The sequence below is a fragment of the Lithobates pipiens genome, unplaced genomic scaffold, assembly GCF_037356315.1.
Source record: "Lithobates pipiens isolate NorthernLeopardFrog02 unplaced genomic scaffold, aLitPip1_a1.2 Scaffold_3, whole genome shotgun sequence".
Classification (NCBI taxonomy): domain Eukaryota; kingdom Metazoa; phylum Chordata; class Amphibia; order Anura; family Ranidae; genus Lithobates; species Lithobates pipiens.
The window spans coordinates 14,988,380-15,007,238 of NW_027507790.1; the positions used below are offsets into that span (position 1 = coordinate 14,988,380).

Sequence of the window (18,859 nt, forward strand, 5' to 3'; positions counted from 1 at the left end):
GAAAGTCCGGCGGACCTCAGCTGCAAAGTCCGGCTGTTTGTCCGCCAGATTAAGTCCACCAGACTTTCCGAACAAGCGGACCTGCCCACACACAACCCGACTTTTCCGGCGGGCTAGGTCCGGCAGACAACCCTCCGGACTATGGCGGTAGTCCGTCGGATTTTTGAAAAGAACGGACTTGCCCACACACGGAGAAAAGTCCGTTCATTTTGAACGTGGCTCCTGGTAGACTGAACTAGCGAAGGAGGTCAATGTCGCCGCCTCCATCAACGAGATTGACACCTCGCTGGCCCCGTCACCTGGTATGGATTTAAAGGGGAAGCCCTAAGCTGAAAAAACGGCATGGAGGTCCCCCCAAAGTCCATAGCAGACCCTTGTCCGAGGACGCAGCCTAACCGGTCCGGAAAGGGGGTGGGGACGAGCGAGTGCCCCCCCTCCTGAGCCATAGCAGGCCGCGTGCCCTCAACATGGTGGGTACTTTGGGGAAAGGGGGGCCCTGTGGCCCCCACCCCAAAGCACCTTGTCCCCATGTTGATGAGGACAAGGGCCTCTTCCCGACAACCCTGGCTGTTGGTTGTCGGGGGCTGCGGGCGGGGTCTGCGGCCCCTCACCCTATGTGAATGAGTATGGGGTACGATGTACCCCTACCCATTCACCTGGTGAAAAAAGTGTAAATAAAAAAACAACATAAGTTTTTAAAATAATTTATTAGACAGCTCCAATGGTCTTCACTTCTTTTGTCTTGGGGGGGTCTTCTTGTCAGACTCCTCCGCTATCTTCTGCTCTTTTACTAGCGGAGGAGCCCGGCTTTCTTCTTCGTCGCCGCCCGGGGGTCTTCTTCCGACTTCGGGGGGTCTTGTCCCGCTCTTCAGTTCTTCTGCTGGGCCTCCACTATCTTCTTATAGCTCTTTTATTAGCGCTGGCCCGGGCTTCTGTCACCGCTGCCTCCTTCTCCTCTTCTCCTCTTCTTCTTCTTCCTTGCGATGGTGACACAACGCTCTCTCTGGCTGCAATGGCAGGGACGCGTTGTGCGGCGACTTATATAGGGAAAATGGGCACGTCACCAGGTGATGTCACCTGGTGACCACACCCCTTATGATGTCACAGACCCAGAGGATGCTGGGGCTGTGACATCATAATGGGCGGGTCACCACGTGACATCACCCAGTGACCTCCGCCCCTTGTCACTAATTAATTCGCCGCACAACGCGTCCCTGCCATTGCGGCCACAGAGAGCGTTGTGTAAACATCACAAGGAAGAAGAAGAAGACCGGGCCAACGCTAGTAAAAGAGCTATAAGAAGATAGCGGAGGCCCGGCAGAAGAACCGAAGAGCGGGACAAGACCCCAAAGTCGGAAGAAGACCCCAGGACGGCGGCGACGGCGAAGAAGAAAGCCGGGCTCCTCCACTAGTAAAAGAGCTAGTAAAAGAGCAGAAGATAGCGGAGGAGTCCGACGAGAAGACCCCCCAAGACGGAAGAAGAGAAGATCACCAGAGCTGTCTAATAATTTATTTAAAAAATTGTGTTGTTTTTTTATTTACACTTTTTCTCACCAGGTGAATGGGTAGAGGTACATCGGCCGGTATCTGGGGGCCACCTTATTAAAGGGGGCTCCCGGATTCCGATAAGCGCCCCGCCCGCAGACCCCGACAACCCACGGCCAGGGTTGTCGGGAAGAGGCCCTTGTCCTCATCAACATGAGGACAAGATGCTTTGGGAAGGGGGGGCCGCAGCACCCCCCCCATGTTGAGGGCACTTGGCCTGGTACGGTTTAGGAGGGGGGGCACTTGTCCCCACCCCCTTTCCTGACCAGCCGGGCTGCGTGCTCGGATAAGGGTCTGCTATGGACTTTGGGGGGACCCCCACGCCGTTTTTTTGGCGTAGGGCTTCCCCTTTAAATCCATACCAGGTGATGGGGCCAGCGAGGTGTCAATCTCTCTGATGTAGGTGGCGACATTGACCTCCTTTCGCTAGTTCCGTCTACCTGGAGACACGCTCAAAATGAACGGACTTTACTCCGTGTGTGGGCAAGTCCGTTCAGTTCAAAAGTCCGGCAGACTAGCACACAGACTGGCGAATTGTAGTCCGGCAGACAATTTTGAGTCAAAACTTCTTTCTACGTCCGCCGGACTTTTGGAAAGAAAACGTCCGCCAGAGCCCACACAGGGGCGGATTGTACGGCAGACTCTGGTCCACCGGATAGTCCGATCGTCTGTACGCGGCATTACAGAAACAGAAATTTGCTATAAAGAGCTTGTAACAAGCAAAATATCATATACATACTGCATTTATGTAAAATTAGTATTGTCAACAAAGGCAGAGTTGAGCCATAGTTGATATGACTGTGGTAAGTAGAAAACATTGGCAATAGATGAGGAAATATTTGTTTATCGTAGAATCAGTATTAAATCTTCACTGTATAATAACATTAACTTTGTTCAGATGTTATAAGGTGACAAAAAAATCTACAACAATAAATATATTACTGAAGGTACTAATAAAATGGTTGTACTGAGTTGATTTTGAAAATGTTTCCTTACAAAAGCATTGTATCTATGGGTATCTATTGCAGTAACCTGTCCAGGATGATTAGATGGAGCTAAGGTGGTGGATTCTAACCAATGTACCCTAGAATTTTAGAACTTTATAAGGGCAGCCTTTGTGTTGATATGTAAATAATCGAAGTCTTTCGTTCTCTAACTGTATCTTTCCAGTGGGCATGCGTTGGAGCAGTGGGAGATAGCACAGAAATGGATATCAGTTTTTGGGTAATAAGGAGCGGTCTCGTAACTGTGAGCTGAAAGGGCTCAAGAGCTTAAAGCGGAGTTCTACCCTGAAATATTTTTTTTGCATATTCACAAACCTTTAATAGTATTAAGAAACATTTGGGGGGAACATTTTTTATTTACTTACCAGAAACGCCCTGTTGCTATGTAGTGACTCCAAATCTGCCACTTCCTGGTCCGCGGTGCTCCTTGTTGCTTCCTCCCTCGCCTGTGCTCCTGGGAAATATGAGTCATCATTTCCCAGGAGTCGGTGGGCAGTACTGAGCGCAAAAATCGGGTTATTTCCCGACAGAAAATGACACGATTTAAGGCGGTTGCTATAACTTCGGGCAGGACCTTCCTCTGTCGCCACCCATTGTTATGGTAACTTTCTAAACAATCAGCGCTACAGCCGCTAGAGCATTGCACATGCGCGATATGGAGAGGTGTATGCTGGCTACCCATCGATAATACAGGAAGGGATTGCGATTCCAAAGAGTGACACAAGCCATGGTACATGCAAAGACTGAAGCAATTTATCTAGACAAAATCTTCAAATTTGAATCCATATGGAAACCATGGATAGATCATTATCTTCCACCAGGTACAAATAAATCATTTATATAGACATAAAGAAATATGATAAATACTGCACTCCCTTTGATACGTGATTTCTACTATACCACAAAATATTACTCTCTGGAAGGTTTTTTCTTCCTCCCCTTTCCTATTATTAACCTTCCCCTTTCCCTACCCCTTTTTATAGTACAATTAGGGGTAGGAAATATGTTCACTTACTTTTTTAGGGAATATCAAGCCATATAGACAGACCTTGGCCCTGATTGTAGTTTATAATCCATTATTGTTTCATAATACCTTATATTATTATTTAATCATTACCCCCTTTTTAGCATTTAGCATCCATAATTATACCTGACTGTTGATATTATAATTGTAATTTAATTTCTATTTTGTATATTTTATTTTATTTTTATTTTTTTAATATGAATATTCTAATACAATACATTATTTATTATATAATCTCTCATTATATAATATAATTTATTGTTATTTATTAGCTCTTATTTACACAAGAAGTTTTATTGTATGCTTTGACTTTATCTTGTGAAACTTGTTTTTTACAATACTGACTTATTGTAATTTATTATAATCTATAAAATAAAATTATTCAACAAGAAAAAATATATATATATATAATTCAGACCCACTAGCAAACATCTATAAGCTTTATTTGTGTAATTAAAGCATTATGATGGGATGCCTAAAAAAAATAAAAATAAAAAATCTGTGGCCGCAACTCCGCTTTAAGACTTCAGGAGGAATGCTCTGAATTCCCACTTTAGGGTTTAATGGCAAGCGAATTACACATTAAAAACTATTTTTAATTTGATATTAAAACTGGTTTAGAGTTCACACAAATATTCAAAAAATAAAAAGCAGAGCTGAGAAACATATTGTAGTATTGTGGATTCTGTGAAGTGATGATTCTTCTTCTCAGGTACATGATAACTGACATCATTGGGAAAGAAGAGGGAATTGGAGTGGAAAACCTCAGAGGGTCTGGAACAATAGCTGGGGAATCTTCCCTAGCATATGATGAGATTGTTACCATCAGCATGGTATGTATTCTTGTCTATTTTTTTTTTTTATGTGTACAGTAAAGTTGTCCTTACTTATACATGTTACCACAGGTTTTCAAAGCAAATTCTTCAAACAAACTGCAATACAGTACCTAAGATCCACTAATAATACTGAAAACCAACAGTGACACAATATAAACAGTGATATATATATATATATATATAAACTATATAAGATCTATATCTCCCCATCAAGCAAATTTAAAGCAGGAATCAATTATCACACATGTCAAATGACATTCCTTCCTCACTCCAAAAGAGGAAAACATTAATCCCATAGAAGACCTGTTACAAAAAATAAATAAAAAAAGAATTTAGAACAAAATAACAAAGAAAGAGCATTAAAAAAACACCTACAAAACAGTACAAATGGAAACTCTAGGAAAATGTGCTGTCTCTTAACCCCTTCATGTACTGTCACACATAATCACTCATCATTCTCCAAACCATCCTTTTTTCCCTTTTACTAGCACACTCATAAACCTTTCTATCCCAAAAATAAATGTACAGCCCTGTACACATGGGCCGATTGTCAGGAGACATCGGCCGGTTCATTAAAAACTGGCCAACATTTGTCCCGTGTGTATATCAGTCGGTCCGACAGAAGCCGGCCGAGCATGCTGGAAAACCAGCAGCCAATGGCTGAGAGCTCTGACTGGAGTGTTCTGGTGGGGGGTCCACCCCCCTGTCAGAACACAACAGCTCAGCGGGGGACAGGGACAGATTAAGAGCAACATGGGCCTGGTGCTAAGGATTTAGGTGGGCCTTTTTATGAAAATAAATAAAGAGAGGGGACAAGAGATGGGGTGGGAAATAGGGGGTTGAAGGGGGCGAGAGAGAGAGAACAGGGTGAAAGAGAGGGGATGAGAGATAGAGGGGGTGAAGGGGTAAAAGAGAGGGGGGTGAGAGTGAGGGGGTTAGTCTGTGGGGGGGGGCAGCACAGCATAGTACATTACAGGGGGGGGATAGCACAGTACTTACATACTTGGCACAACACATTACATGGTGGATACATGGATACAGCACATTTAATGGTGGGCAAAGCACATTACATGGTTGGCACTGCCCAATACAGCACACTACAAGGTAGGCACAGTACATTATATGGTGGGCACAGCACATGACATGGTTGGTACTGCACAACACAGCACATTCCACATTAACCCTAACCCTATTGAGGGAGGGGCCTGGAGCTTCAGCTCCACAAGCCCCTATGTTAATCCGGCCCTGGCAGGGGAAATTGCTGTACTAATGTTGGATTGTTAGTACAGCGGCTTCGACCAGAGCTGTCTATTTTTTTTGTTCAACCCGCTGGGTTGAACAGAAAGAAACTATTAGTGTGTACCAGGCTTAAGTTAAAGTCAGAATTCAGTCCCCTGGGGATTAAGGTGTCCAAACAATGTATTCATTTTACTTCCAGTCTTTTTAAAGACAGCTCACAATCTCCCCCTCATCTTTTTTTCTTTACTCCATCAATAACCATACATTTTAATTGTGATACTGTGTGTCCCTTTTCAACAAAAGTTCCTAGCGCAGGGGCAACTAAGTAAAAATAAATCTCTAACCGAGTACTTATGTCGGGCTATACGATCTTTTACCTTGTGGGTTCTCCCCTACATACAGTAAGCTGCAAGGACATTTAATAATATATACAACAAAGGAAGACTGACATGTAAAATAATCCTTATTATAATCCTTATTATATCGGTTCCTCTGTGTGGTTAACCCTTTAATCATAAAATTACATAAGATGCAGCTCAAACAAGGGTATGAACCTGTATTGCGTAGTCCCAAAAATGTGACAGCTGGTTTAGAGGTCGTAAATTGGTCTTCTCTAACCAATCGGTCTCATATAGTCCTGCCTCTCCAATGTAATGGTAAAGGAGGGGCACAGAATTCAGAGATAGAGGGATATTTCTCATGTAAGACGGACCAGTGTTTTTTAAGGATATTGTATATCTTGTAAAAGAAGGGATGGAATGGTGATACAAATTGTATCCTTTTACTAACTGCGGTATTTGTGTGAGATTTAAATTTACCCTCTCTCTCTCCTGACTAAGTGTAAGGGTATCCTCTCTGACTTGGCTTCTGTTCCATTCCTCAAAACCTATTCTCACATTTTACTGGATCTGTCAAAATTGTAGCAACCCTTGTGGGCGTGTTAGTTCACCTTTCCTGGGAAAAAAGGTAGTCCAGACAGCAGGTCTTTCTTCAAAGCTGACTTCACATCAGTAGCTCTCTCAGGTTTTTTGCTTCCTAAGTCCCAGGCCAAGAGCAACTCTTTGCTCCTGTCCTGCTTCTTTTTTTTTTATACCACCTGTTGGTGGACACACGTGGACCATAAAATTCCACCTTATTTTCCTGCAAATGAACGCATGCAAGGTGAAACACAACGTTCGTAAATCACCTTTCCTTTCATAATGTTACATATTCCCCGTCCCAACCAGTGTCAGGAACCATGAGACAGAAGTACAATCAAATCACACTTGTTTATTAATAATAAAAATAAAAAGGTAAATAGGAAAAAGCGTAGTCAAGCATAGCCAAAGTCCAGTAGCCAGATCAGCTAGTCCAAAGTTCATAAACCAGATCGGGTAAAGTCAGGGATCCAAGGAGAGCAACTACAAGCAGGATAAGAAGCCAGGAGGGATGTCAGCAAGCCAGTCTTGAAACAAACACCAGGAGATGGTTCCTTGTGATGTGACCAACGTGAAGGCAATGGAGAAATGAGCTGGAAGGCTTTAAATAGGCAGGTCAGACGAGCATCATCGGGAACAGCTGGTAACTGTGGAGAGAGAAGAGAGCTGGCAATTAGCCGACAGCTGAGCGGCCAGCCCAGAGGAGGAAGGGCTAAGACAGCCAAGACAACCAGACAATGAAAACGGAAAAGGCATCTGCATTATTTTTGAGTTTCCCAGCTAGGGAACCACCTTGTCACCCAACTGTTTTTCTCCTTGTTATCACATATCCATGTAAGAGGGGCATAAGCAATGACTAGTTTGGATGGTCTCCCCAACAGGTAATATTTCCGGGCATCTAAGGCCCATTTGATAGCTAAACATTCCTTCTCAACAATTACATGTTTTTCTCATGTCTGTTAATATTTCTGCTCAGGACCACTGGGTGCTCCTCCCCATCTCTGACTTGAGGCAGTACAGAACCCAGTCCCACATCAGAGATGTCTGTACCACATACTCCTTTGGGATATCTGGGGTCACGAGCACAGGTTGGTGCACAAAGAGCTTGAAATGCCTTCTCTGCCTCAGAATTCCACTTAATTATGACCGAGCCTCTACCCTTCGTCAGATCTGTCAATGGGGCTGCAGTGGTGGCAAAATTGGTTAAAAAAAAAGGCATGTACTACCCTGTGATCCCCAGAAATACACGAAATTCCTTATTATTTATAGATTGGGGTCACTTTTTAACCGCCTCAATCTTATTTATCTGAGGCTTGATCAGCCCTTGACTAATAATGTAGCTAAGGTATTTGGCCTCCTCCATGCCTATGGCACACTTTTTGGGGTTGGCAGTGAGTGCTGCTTTCCTAAGGGAATCTAATAACCTTTAGTCAGATCTTTATTTATTATTATTTAGTATTTATGTATCTGGCACTTCACAATCTGTCAAAAAGCTCATCAACCTGAGGCATTGGGTACGCATCGAATTTGGACATGTTATTCAACTTCCTGACATCATTACAAAACCATATTGTGCCATCTGACTTTGGGACCCACACTTTGGGATTTGACCAGTCACTGTGGGACTCCTCTATAACATCCAACTCTAACATGTTCTTTATTTCATTTGCAACTGCTTCTTGTGAAGCCTCGGGTATTCTATAGGGCTTTACATTTACATGGACACCTGGTTCCATAATTATGTCATGCTGTATAATTCTGGTCAGTCCGTGTAGGTGAGAGAAAAACATCTCTATTGTTCCTCACAAACTCTTTAAAGTCCTTCTGTTGGGCCACTGACAAGGTTTCAGTACCTCAGGCGTCACGAGGGCCATGTCCTTTTGGGGGGTTGGCACTGCCAGTAAAGGCTCTCTGTAGTTCCAAGGTTTCAAGAGATTAACATGATATATTTGCTCTGGTTTCCTTTTCCCTGGCTGGTAAACTTTATAGTTTACTTCCCTACTCTTTGCATAATTCAAAGGGACCTTGCCATTTTGCTAGGAATTTACTCTCAACTGCGGGGACTAGTACCAGGACTCTATTATCAGGGTTAAAGACCTGGGTTTTGGCACCCCCCGGATTATAAACCCTTCTCTGGGCCCTCCTGAGCCTGCTCCATATGTTCCCGTACAAGTGGCATAACAGCTGCGATTCTATCTTGCATCAGTGATATATGCTTAATGATGCTTCTATAAGGCATGGTCTCTCCCTCCCATGTTTCTTTTGTGACAGCTAGTAATTCACTGGGATGTCTACCATACAGTAGTTCAAAAGGTGAATAACCTGTAGATGCCTGAGGTATCTCTCGTATAGTAAACATGAGGTACAGCAGCAAAAAATCCCAATTTTTCCAATCTTTGTCCACCATCTTTTTTAACATGTTTTTGAGCGTTTTGTTACATTTCTCCACAAGACCATCAGTTTGGGGGTGGTGGTAGACAGAGGTACGGAGATGGGAGATTTTGAACAGCTTTCACAATTCTTTCATGACTCTAGATATAAATGGTGTGCCTTTATCCATTAATAATTATTTTGGAATACCTACATGACTAAATACCTGGACAAGCTCTTTGACAATAGCCTTAGTTGAGGTATTACGCAAGGGAATGGCTTCAGGACCCTGTGTGGCATAGTCCAGTATTACCAGTATGTGCTGATGGCCCCGGGCAGACTTTACCACTGGTCCCACCAGATCCACTCTAATTCTTTCAAAAAGCACTTCAATTATTGGTAAAGGTACCAGCGGACTGCGAAAATGGGGCGATGGTGCAGAATACTGACACTCTGGGCATGACTCAAAATGTTCTTTCACATCTGCATATAACCAAGGCCAAAAGAATCTCTGCGTTTATTCTCTCCTTACTTTTCTCTATACCCAGATGTCCACCCATTATATAACCATGGGCTAAATCTAATACCATCCAAAGATAGGGTTTGGAAATCACTAGTTGCTCTACCTCCTTCTCCCCTTACTTTTTCACTCAATACAGCAAGTTATTTTTAAGAGCCATGTAAGGAAAATACACTCCTACATTAGGTTCAACAGGTTCCCCATCAATCATTTTAATGTTTTCTCTGGCTCTATTGAGTGTGGAGTCTCTTAGTTATTCCATACAAAAATCATCTTTCCTAACTTCTAAGTCAGGCACCACAGAGACTTAAAACGGAAAACGATCTAACCCTTTGTTGGACACACTAACGGTTTCCCTTTCAATCTTGCAATCAAAAGGGTCCGTAGTGAGTTCCTGTGTTTCCTCAGCAGGGGGAGCTCTGTCCTACTGACTCCTTTTTGTTTTCCCATAAACTCCCAAAGTGTAAAAAATCTCTCTCCATACCCAGATGTCCACCCATTATATAACCATGGGTTAAATCTAAGACCATCCGAAGATAGGGTTTGGGAACCACTAGTTGCTCTACCTCCTTCTCCCCTTGCTTTTTCACTCGATACAGCAAGTTAATTTTTAAGAGCCATGTAAGGAAAATACACTCCTACATTAGGTTCAACTTCAACAGGTTCCCCATCAATTATTTTAATGTTTTCTCTGGCTCTATTGAGTGTGGAGTCTCTTAGTTGTTCCATACAAAAATCATCTTTCCTGACTTCTAATTCAGGCACCACACAGACTTAAAACGGAAGATGATCTACCCTTTTTGTTGGACACACTAACAGTTTCCTTTTCAATCTTGCAATCAAAAGGGTCCGTAGCGAGTTTCTGTGTTTCCTCAGCAGGGGGAGCTCTGTCCTACTGACTCCGTTTTGTTTTCCCATAAACTCCCAAAGTGTGGAAAATCTCTCCCCACTAGAGCTTCATGAAGTAGTGAGGGTACTGCCCCCACTGAATGTGTCAGTGCCCCAAGGGGTATCAATCTCAACCACAGCAGTCTGGTAGTCATGTGTGTCACTATGTATGCAAATAACACCAATAGCGCTGGGGTGTAATTTTGCAGGATTTACAAAATCACCTTTGGCCAATGTTACAACACTACCAGAATCTGGCAGAGCAGTCACTGGCTTTCCATCAATTGAAATCATACACATTCCTTTTTACATGCGTCCCCAACATGATGCAGTACATGCCACCTGTGCAAAAAGAGACATGCGTTTTCTCAAATAAGCATTATCACATTGCATTGGTTCATCATGTAGGGAACAGTTTGCAGCAATATGACCTAATGCATGGCAAAGATAGCATTTTATGTGTTCTGTACCCAGTCCTCTAAATGGCCTCAGAGACCTTACTGACCTATTTTGCCAGTCTCCAGGTCCTGAGCTCATAGTCTCATTATCTGTAGCAACAGTCTTATAATTTTTCCCTGAGCCCTTGAACCCTGGAACAGTCTTACTGGCTTCTCTGGGTGGTTTTTCACCCCTAGCGACATTGGGGTGGGGCACAGATGGGTTTAACAAGTCTTCAGCAGCAGTATTTAATTCCACCAGGTCCACCAGCTGGTTTGCAGTCTTGGGGTCTCCATGGCTGACACACTTCCTCAAAGTGGCAGGGAGCGAGCATAAATAACAGTCCATGACCACACACTTCACAATCTTAGGGCCTGACAAAATCTCTAGCTACAGCCACTTCTGGGTGAGGTGCATCAAGTCAGACATCTGGGAACGGGGTGGCTTGTCAGTACTGTATGACCACCCATGCACCCGTTGAGCCTGGATTGCAATGGCTCCTGGGCAGCATCTGGTTCCAGGTCATAATAGGCATTTGGGGTTCTCCTGTCAGAAAAGGCACTAGCAGTCCGGCCCATTGCTCTTTTTGCAATCCTTTTCAAACAGCAACTCTTTCAAAAGTTGCTAGGTAAGCTTCCACATCATCTTCAGGTGTCATCTTCTGCAGGTAATAGCTGGCGCATACCATTTTCTGTTCCACTAGCAAAGGACCTGCGGACCCCTTCTTTAACTCCATCAGGGCCTGCTGGGCTGCAGTTACCTGACGGGTGATTTCCTGCTGGGTTGTAATGGCCTGGCGATTCGCCTGCTGCTGCACTGCAGTGGCCTCTGTGACTTGGTTGCTTTCCTACTGCTGGGGATTCGTCTCCTACTGGGCTGCAGTGGCCTCTGCGACTTGGCAATTGGTTTCCTGCTGCTGGCGATTGGTTTCCTGCTGGGTTGCAGTGACATGCAGCAGGGCTTTTAACACATCCTCCACCTTTCCACTTGTTCAGGAAGATGCCCACCAAATCCACCATATGTGGGGGGTTAGTTTAAATGGGGATCACCTTCCCTGGGAAAAGGGTAGTCCAGACAGCAGGTCTTTCTTAAAAGCTGACTTCACATCAGTAGCTCCCTCAGGTTTTTTGCTTCCTGAGTCCCAGGCCAAGAGCAATTCTTTGCTCCAGTCCTGTTTTATTTATACCACCCTTTGGTGGACAGGAGTGGACCGTAAAATCTGGTCCAGGACAAATCCTGCTAAGGTGGCTGGTAAAACTCGGACTGGATTGCACCTTAGTTTCCTGCAAATGAACGCATGCGAGGTGGAAAAATAATGTCGCCAATCGCCTCGCCTTTCATAATGTCACACTCTAGACAGTTGGCTCTTAAGGATGGATTTGAATACCCCTGGTGGGTGGAAGCTCTTAAAATATTTTTTTCTTATGGCCACTGGAACCCTTAGCTATTAAGATCAGGAATCACTCTGACATAAAAGGCATACAATGTGGAGAGCTTGAGCACAAATGTGCTATGTTTGCTGATGATATCCTTATGCTCCTCTCGTCCCTGGTCACGTCCACTACTGAACTTATACCGCATATTGCACCACTTCTCCATGATTTCAGGTCTATCAATCAACCATTCAAAATCGGTTGCCCTTAATCTATCAATAGACGCGAACACAGTAACACAACTACAAACCTCATTCCCATTTAAATGGCAGACAGAAGTCCTTCTATACTTAGGCATCTTCCTGACCCCCACGCTAGATAAGCTGTATCGGGCAAACTATCCCCCTCTCTACAATAAGATGAAGACTGATCTCCAACGATGGGATGCTAATCCTCCGTCACGGTTTCGGTAGACGGCATGCAATTAAAATGAATCTACTGCCGAGGTTACTTTACTTATTTAGAGCACTGCCGATATCCATTAGTATGGTAGATCTACGCAAATCCCAAAACAAGATCTCAAAATTCACATGGGGAAATAAGAGACCTCGGATGAATAAACGCACCCTTCACACGCCTAAGTCAGGGGGAGGCCTGGGAGTCCCGGATTTAGCAAAATATTTCTATGCAGTGATATTGTCACAGCAAATTCACTTTTCACTCTCTAACACCCCAGCCCACCTGGATTTAAATTGAATTAATCCTACACCCTACTAAACCAATCAGCCACCTGTTGTGTTTGAAAGCAAAGGACAGACCAATCATGATGTGTCCCACACTATCATTCTCATTGAGCTTGTGGGACAGACTGTCAAAAATTCATAAATTCAAGTCCCCACACACTCCCATGGCCCCCCTAGTGGGCAACCCGGATTTCACCCTAGGTCTCAACTCCCAGTCACTCGCCTGGTGGACAAACAAGGGCCTGACCTGTATAGTTGATCTCTGTGACCACAGGGGGATTATAACACAAGTATCCCTTCAAGAGATGTACCTCCTTCCAAATTTATAAATCTTTCATTATGCGCAAATAGTGCAATTTTTGCACTCCTTGCAACAGGCAGCCGACATAACCACATCCACCTCAATGGAGTATTTGTGTAGATCCATTGATAAGCACACTGGCCTCATATCCAAAATCTACAGTATATTGATATCAGCTTCAGAAAAAATGTTCTACATGAAAAAGTGAGAGCAAGACATGGGTGAGACGCTCACTCTTGCCAAATGGTCCTCATCGTCCCAGTGTGCATCAAAATCATACATAAATGCCTCATTAATCGAAGCAAATTATACAATTTTGCTCAGATGGTACATGGTACCAACAAGAATAGCCTTGTTTGTTCCAGGGGCCTCGTCCTCCTGTTTTCGAGGGTGCGGTCTGGAGGGAACGATGTTTCACATTTGGTGGACCTGCCCCAAATAAAACATTTCTGTATACGCCTATACAATTTTATCTTCTCACTCACACAGGTGAACTTAATCAAATCCCCACAACAGGCACTTCTGGGACGCCTGGTAGCACGTACTCCCAAACAAGCAGGGAGACTTGTAGCCTTCATTTTTACGGCAGCCAGAATAGCAATTGCCAGATCATGGAAGACACCTTCGATCCCTTTTGACTTGGTTAGAAATAAGTTGAGATGGATCATGGCAAGTGAACGCCTTTCGCCGATCCTACAGGACAACCTAGCCCAATTTGACAAGGTATGGGACCCCTGGATAATATATTTCTCAGACTCTCGATAAGATACCAGGGACCCACCAAATCAACTTTAAGTGGAAGTAAACACATCGATTTAAACCGTTTCAAAAAACGGCATGCCAGGAATACTAACTGCACATTGGCTGTGCTCTCAACCAAACTGTTAAACCACCCAAAGGCTGGTGTCATAACGGATCACATGTGCAGCACCGTGGCAGCTGAAGATTAAACAGAGGCAAAGATGGCAGCTTCCATAGATGAAAACGATAGGAGAGTTTACTTCCACTTTTATGGAGTGCACATCTCTCTCTTACCCCTCTTTTCTCTCTGAAATTCCCCTTTTTCTACTTCTACCCTTTCCTTTTTTCTCCCTAGGGAGACGTTCGTGGTCATGGCAATTCCCTCCCCCCCAGTGGGGTGCGGGGGACGGGGGAGCGGGCGATAACTATAATTACTTCTCAGACCACAGAATTGTTAATTGGTTTGGTGTTTAGTATCTTCTGGAGAGGCAATAATAGAAGGATAAATGTGCTGGTCGACATTTAGTAAGTTGCTTTTCTGTGAAGAACTTGTTGTATACATACTTTGAGATATGGCAAAAAGTTTATGCCAAAATGTCAAACATATTTTGCAACTTTCAATAAAAACAATTGAAGTATAAAATTATTTAATGATGTAATTGATTTTTATGAGTGGGTTTAGTGTACAAATTACTCACTATTTGGTTCTCATGTATTTTTAAAGATGTGTCAAGTAAGGAGACCTGTTCTTTACTTTAAATGATAATAATTTTAGACTGGTTAATAGATAATTAATATAGGCATTGAACAACATTAAAGTCTCAAAAGGTGCCCCCCCCCCCATATAGCAAACACAACACTTTGCAGGGGGGACCCCCTGGGCAGAAGGGCAGAAGCAGCTCTTTAATTAGGCCTCGCGGATGCCTAATTTACCTAATTAAAAAGCCTCTGCTCCCAAACAGGGTCTGAGGGAAGGGTGAGGAGAAGCAGCATGGAGGATAGGGCTCAGTGTCTCTGGTCGGGCTGCCTCTTTGTGAAGCAGCATTCGTCATCTCCTCTCATCTTGTCCCTGCCCCATTCAGCCGCCACCGAGCCCCCCAAGCCAAGATAGCAACCCAGACTTTTTTTTCTCGCCTCCTCCTGTGTCAATTCAGTCAGGGAGGGGCCGGGCTGCTCAGCGAGGATGGCTGACAGACAGTGGCGGGGGCCAAGAGAGAGACTGAGAGAGGAGGGGCAGGGGGCATAGTCCAGTGGTACAGTGAGCAATAGGGTTTCTGAAAAAGGTGGGGTGGTGAGGGGAGCTGCAACGTAGAGGTTTGAGCGGTGCAGTGACAGAAGGGGAAGTGTGACATGACTCATGGAGGGGATGTAATGTTTGATTGCAGAGATGTATAGAGGGAAGAGTTTGTGTAATGTACAGGAGAGAGAGAAGATGACTACAGAGATGTATGGAGAGATGAGTGTGTATACTGTACAGGAGCGAGAGAGAGGAGTGTGTGTATAGTGTACAGGAGGAAGAGAGGCCTGCTGACCCCATCTTATGCCTTGCTGACCCTGTCCTATGCCCTGCTGACCCCATCTTATGCCTCACTGACCCCGTACTATGCCCCACTGACCCCATCCTCTGCCCCATTGACCATATACTTTGCCCCACTGACCCCATCCTCTGCCCCATTGACCACATGCTTTGCCCCACTGACCCTGTCCTCTGCCCCACTAACCCCGTCCTATGCCCTGTTGCCTCCATACCCTGCCCCGCAGACTCCATCCCCTGCCCTACTGACTCTATACCCTGCCCCACTGACCCCATGCTTTTCCCTGCTGACCCATCCTATAACCTGCTGACCCCAGTCCTATAACCTGCAGACTGCATCCTCTGCCCCGTTGACCACATATGTGGCATTTGGACAAATTATGTCTCAAGGTCTGATGAAGCTGTGAACGGCTGCTGCTTCCTCATCAGACCCTGAGACAAGAACGGTATAATGTGGCTGGGATGGGACGAATTTTAGATGGAGGGACGATTTTAGTCTTGCCTAGGAAAGCACAAAACCAAAATACACTACTGACTATAGGGCTTCCAGGTGAATTTACAGAATCTTTATGCATTTTAGGTAATAAATAAATTAATGGGGATGTGGGATATGAATATAAAAGAAATACAAAAAAATATTAGGTGTTACTGATGTGTGATAATTGATTAATTGGTCCTTGCTTTAAAAAAAATCTTGATGGGGAGATATATATTTGTGAAACATGTATGTTATTTAGATTATGCTCCAGCCTAAAGAAGGGAATTTGTACTTTGCCCAAAACTGTTGCTATTTGGAACATAATATGTAACTTTTATCTTTTGTGCGTTTGTGCACTCCAGCTTTGTGATTGGCCAGAGCCACAAACACAAAGACGTCAATCCCGCGCATGCACGTGTCTGCACTCTGTAACGGTAAAGTTATGCCGGACCTTCAAAGCACATGTGCCAGTGCAGGGTCAATATCTCCTAAACAGTGACAGTTTAGGAGATATAAATTTTGCCTACAGGTAAGCCTCATTATCGGCTTACCGTTAGGTAAAAATGACCAAGCAGGGTATATATAACCTATATATATATATATATATATATATATATATATATATATATATATATATATAATTTTTTTTTTGATACTCCATGTATGTGATTAAACTTAAAATATGTGAATTTAAACTATTTCTGTTCACTGCTCTTCAAATTGGATCAGCATATGCAGATTCACATTCATATTTCTATTTCACTTAAGGTTACTTGTCGGGCAATTGGAATCGGGGCCTACTTGGTGAGGCTGGGGCAACGTGTTATACAAGTAGAGAATTCGCACATAATCTTGACAGGAGCCGGTGCTCTGAACAAGGTAAGTACCAGTATTGCAATGTTTTTAAAAAGTACAAACCTTTCCTGAGACTGTAGTCTCAGACATGGGACTGTAGGCCACACCAGCCCCCCACCTATTCCCCAGATACAATCACACAACCAAAAACCACAAACAAGTTCAATTGGCAGAAATGGTCGGGGCACTTTATTGGTTTAACAACATATTTACATGACCATATATATCTGAAACACTTTAATCCTAAACCATAAATCACATAAACATTGCCCAGTTATTGGAACTCGGGCAACTTCACTGAACCAACACTGAATATATCCCCCCCGGATTCCAGGGTGACCCTGCCACATAAAAATGCTGCGTAAGGGAGGGAGGGAGCTCTTCTTTCCTGCTTCCCTTATGAAGCCTTCCCTGTGTACCATAAAATCCCCTTGCTAGCTATTGGACACCCCACACCTGTACCTAACCTAATTACCTGTCCAGAACCACCCACCCTTACCTGCACCAACTTAACCCTTAGCTTACTTAACAGAGGGGCTGGGTGGCCACACTCCCAAGAAAGCAGGCCCCAATACTTTTTGTTTTGTAATTGCTTCACCATATAAAATAAGTTACACATTTTTAACAATTTGATTACTGTATTTCAGGAAACATTTATTGGTAATACTTAGAACTGAGTTTTATAGCTAAGAATTCAATTATTTCAGGTCTTAGGTCGTGAAGTATACACATCAAATAACCAGTTGGGAGGTGTACAGATCATGTGTAATAACGGGGTGTCCCACACCATGGTACCTGATGATTTTGAAGGAGTGTATACCATTCTTCAATGGCTCTCCTATATGCCAAAGGTAAGGTCCTTGTTGCAATCAAATTTTATGGCATACAGCAGATATAGATAGGCAAGAATATATTAAAGTGTATCAAAAATAAACTAAAATTATTGTTGTTTTTGGGTTTTTATGCACTTTAAAATATTCCTACCTATATCCATATTGCATCTTACAAATCATTACATAGTTACATACTTTTTAAGCTTGAAAAAAGACACAGGGTTTTTAGTTTATTCTATGGAGGGGGTGGGCGGTGGGATTCACAAAAACTGGAGCACTCAGAATTTGGTACAGCTGTGCAAGGTAGCCAATCAGCTTATAACTTCATATTGTTTAATTGAGCTTTGACAACAAAACCTGGAAGCTGATTGGTTTCTATGCAGAGCTGCACCAGATTTTGCACCATGCAGTTTTATTAAATAACTCCCTATGTGTGTATGCATGTGTGATTTTTATTTTCTAAAAATTCCCATAGACCTGTATATTCTGCTTCCTGCATAACCAAAGAGTTACAGAATCGGGAATGTATATAGACAGCGGTACACAACATAGTTTAATAGACTGAGAGGTGTGGACATATTGCATGTGTACATCAAAATGACACAAATGTAGAAATCTGAGACATGCGCAACCTTACTTTACAGCATACTGCCTAAAAATCTTGACAAATGCTGTACCCAAACATTGCAAAGATAGAGGTAAAAAAATTTAGAAAATGAAAAAAAAAAAAACATGGGAGGGAAAAAAAGTTTTTGGAAGATGTCAACACTTTCAGCTAGTACCACTTCCAGGGGGAGGGAGTTCACATTTTTATGGCTATAATAGTAACAAACCCTTTCCTCAATCTAAGGTTAGATGGGGTGCCTGAATTTTCTTTTTCAGGTACTTTTTGTCTTTATTTTCACTTGGTGATCCTGCAAATAAGACAGTTCATGTCCCTTTATAAAAAGTATGCTCGCTTCTTCGTTGTATCTATGGAGATAGCCATAGTTATCACACAGACTGGACTTCAGGCATGCCTGCCTCCCTAAGGGACTATTAAGCTACTATATATAACTTTTTTTTTCCTTTTTATTTTTTTGGATTTAGATAAGCTTCTTAAGTGTCTGTCTGAAACCCATACCTTTTCTGTTTCATACCAACCAATAAACTCCTCCTTCCTGAAAGAAAAATACTACTGAGAATTAAAGCTGTCTTTTTTTAACCATTCCATAGATTCT

The 18,859-nt window shown here is 43.3% G+C and overlaps 1 protein-coding gene across 5 annotated transcripts in view; it reads left to right on the forward strand.

Annotated features, from left to right (window-relative positions):
- ACACB (acetyl-CoA carboxylase beta) overlaps positions 1–18,859 on the forward strand; it is a 165,551-nt gene that overhangs the window by 132,240 nt on the left and 14,452 nt on the right. For all 5 annotated transcript variants that reach the window (XM_077461310.1, XM_077461312.1, XM_077461311.1 and 2 more), the window contains 3 exons: positions 4,286–4,406; positions 16,720–16,830; positions 17,514–17,657. In XM_077461310.1, the coding sequence (XP_077317436.1) occupies positions 4,286–4,406; positions 16,720–16,830; positions 17,514–17,657 (376 nt within the window). The remainder of the gene's footprint in view (positions 1–4,285; positions 4,407–16,719; positions 16,831–17,513; positions 17,658–18,859) is intronic.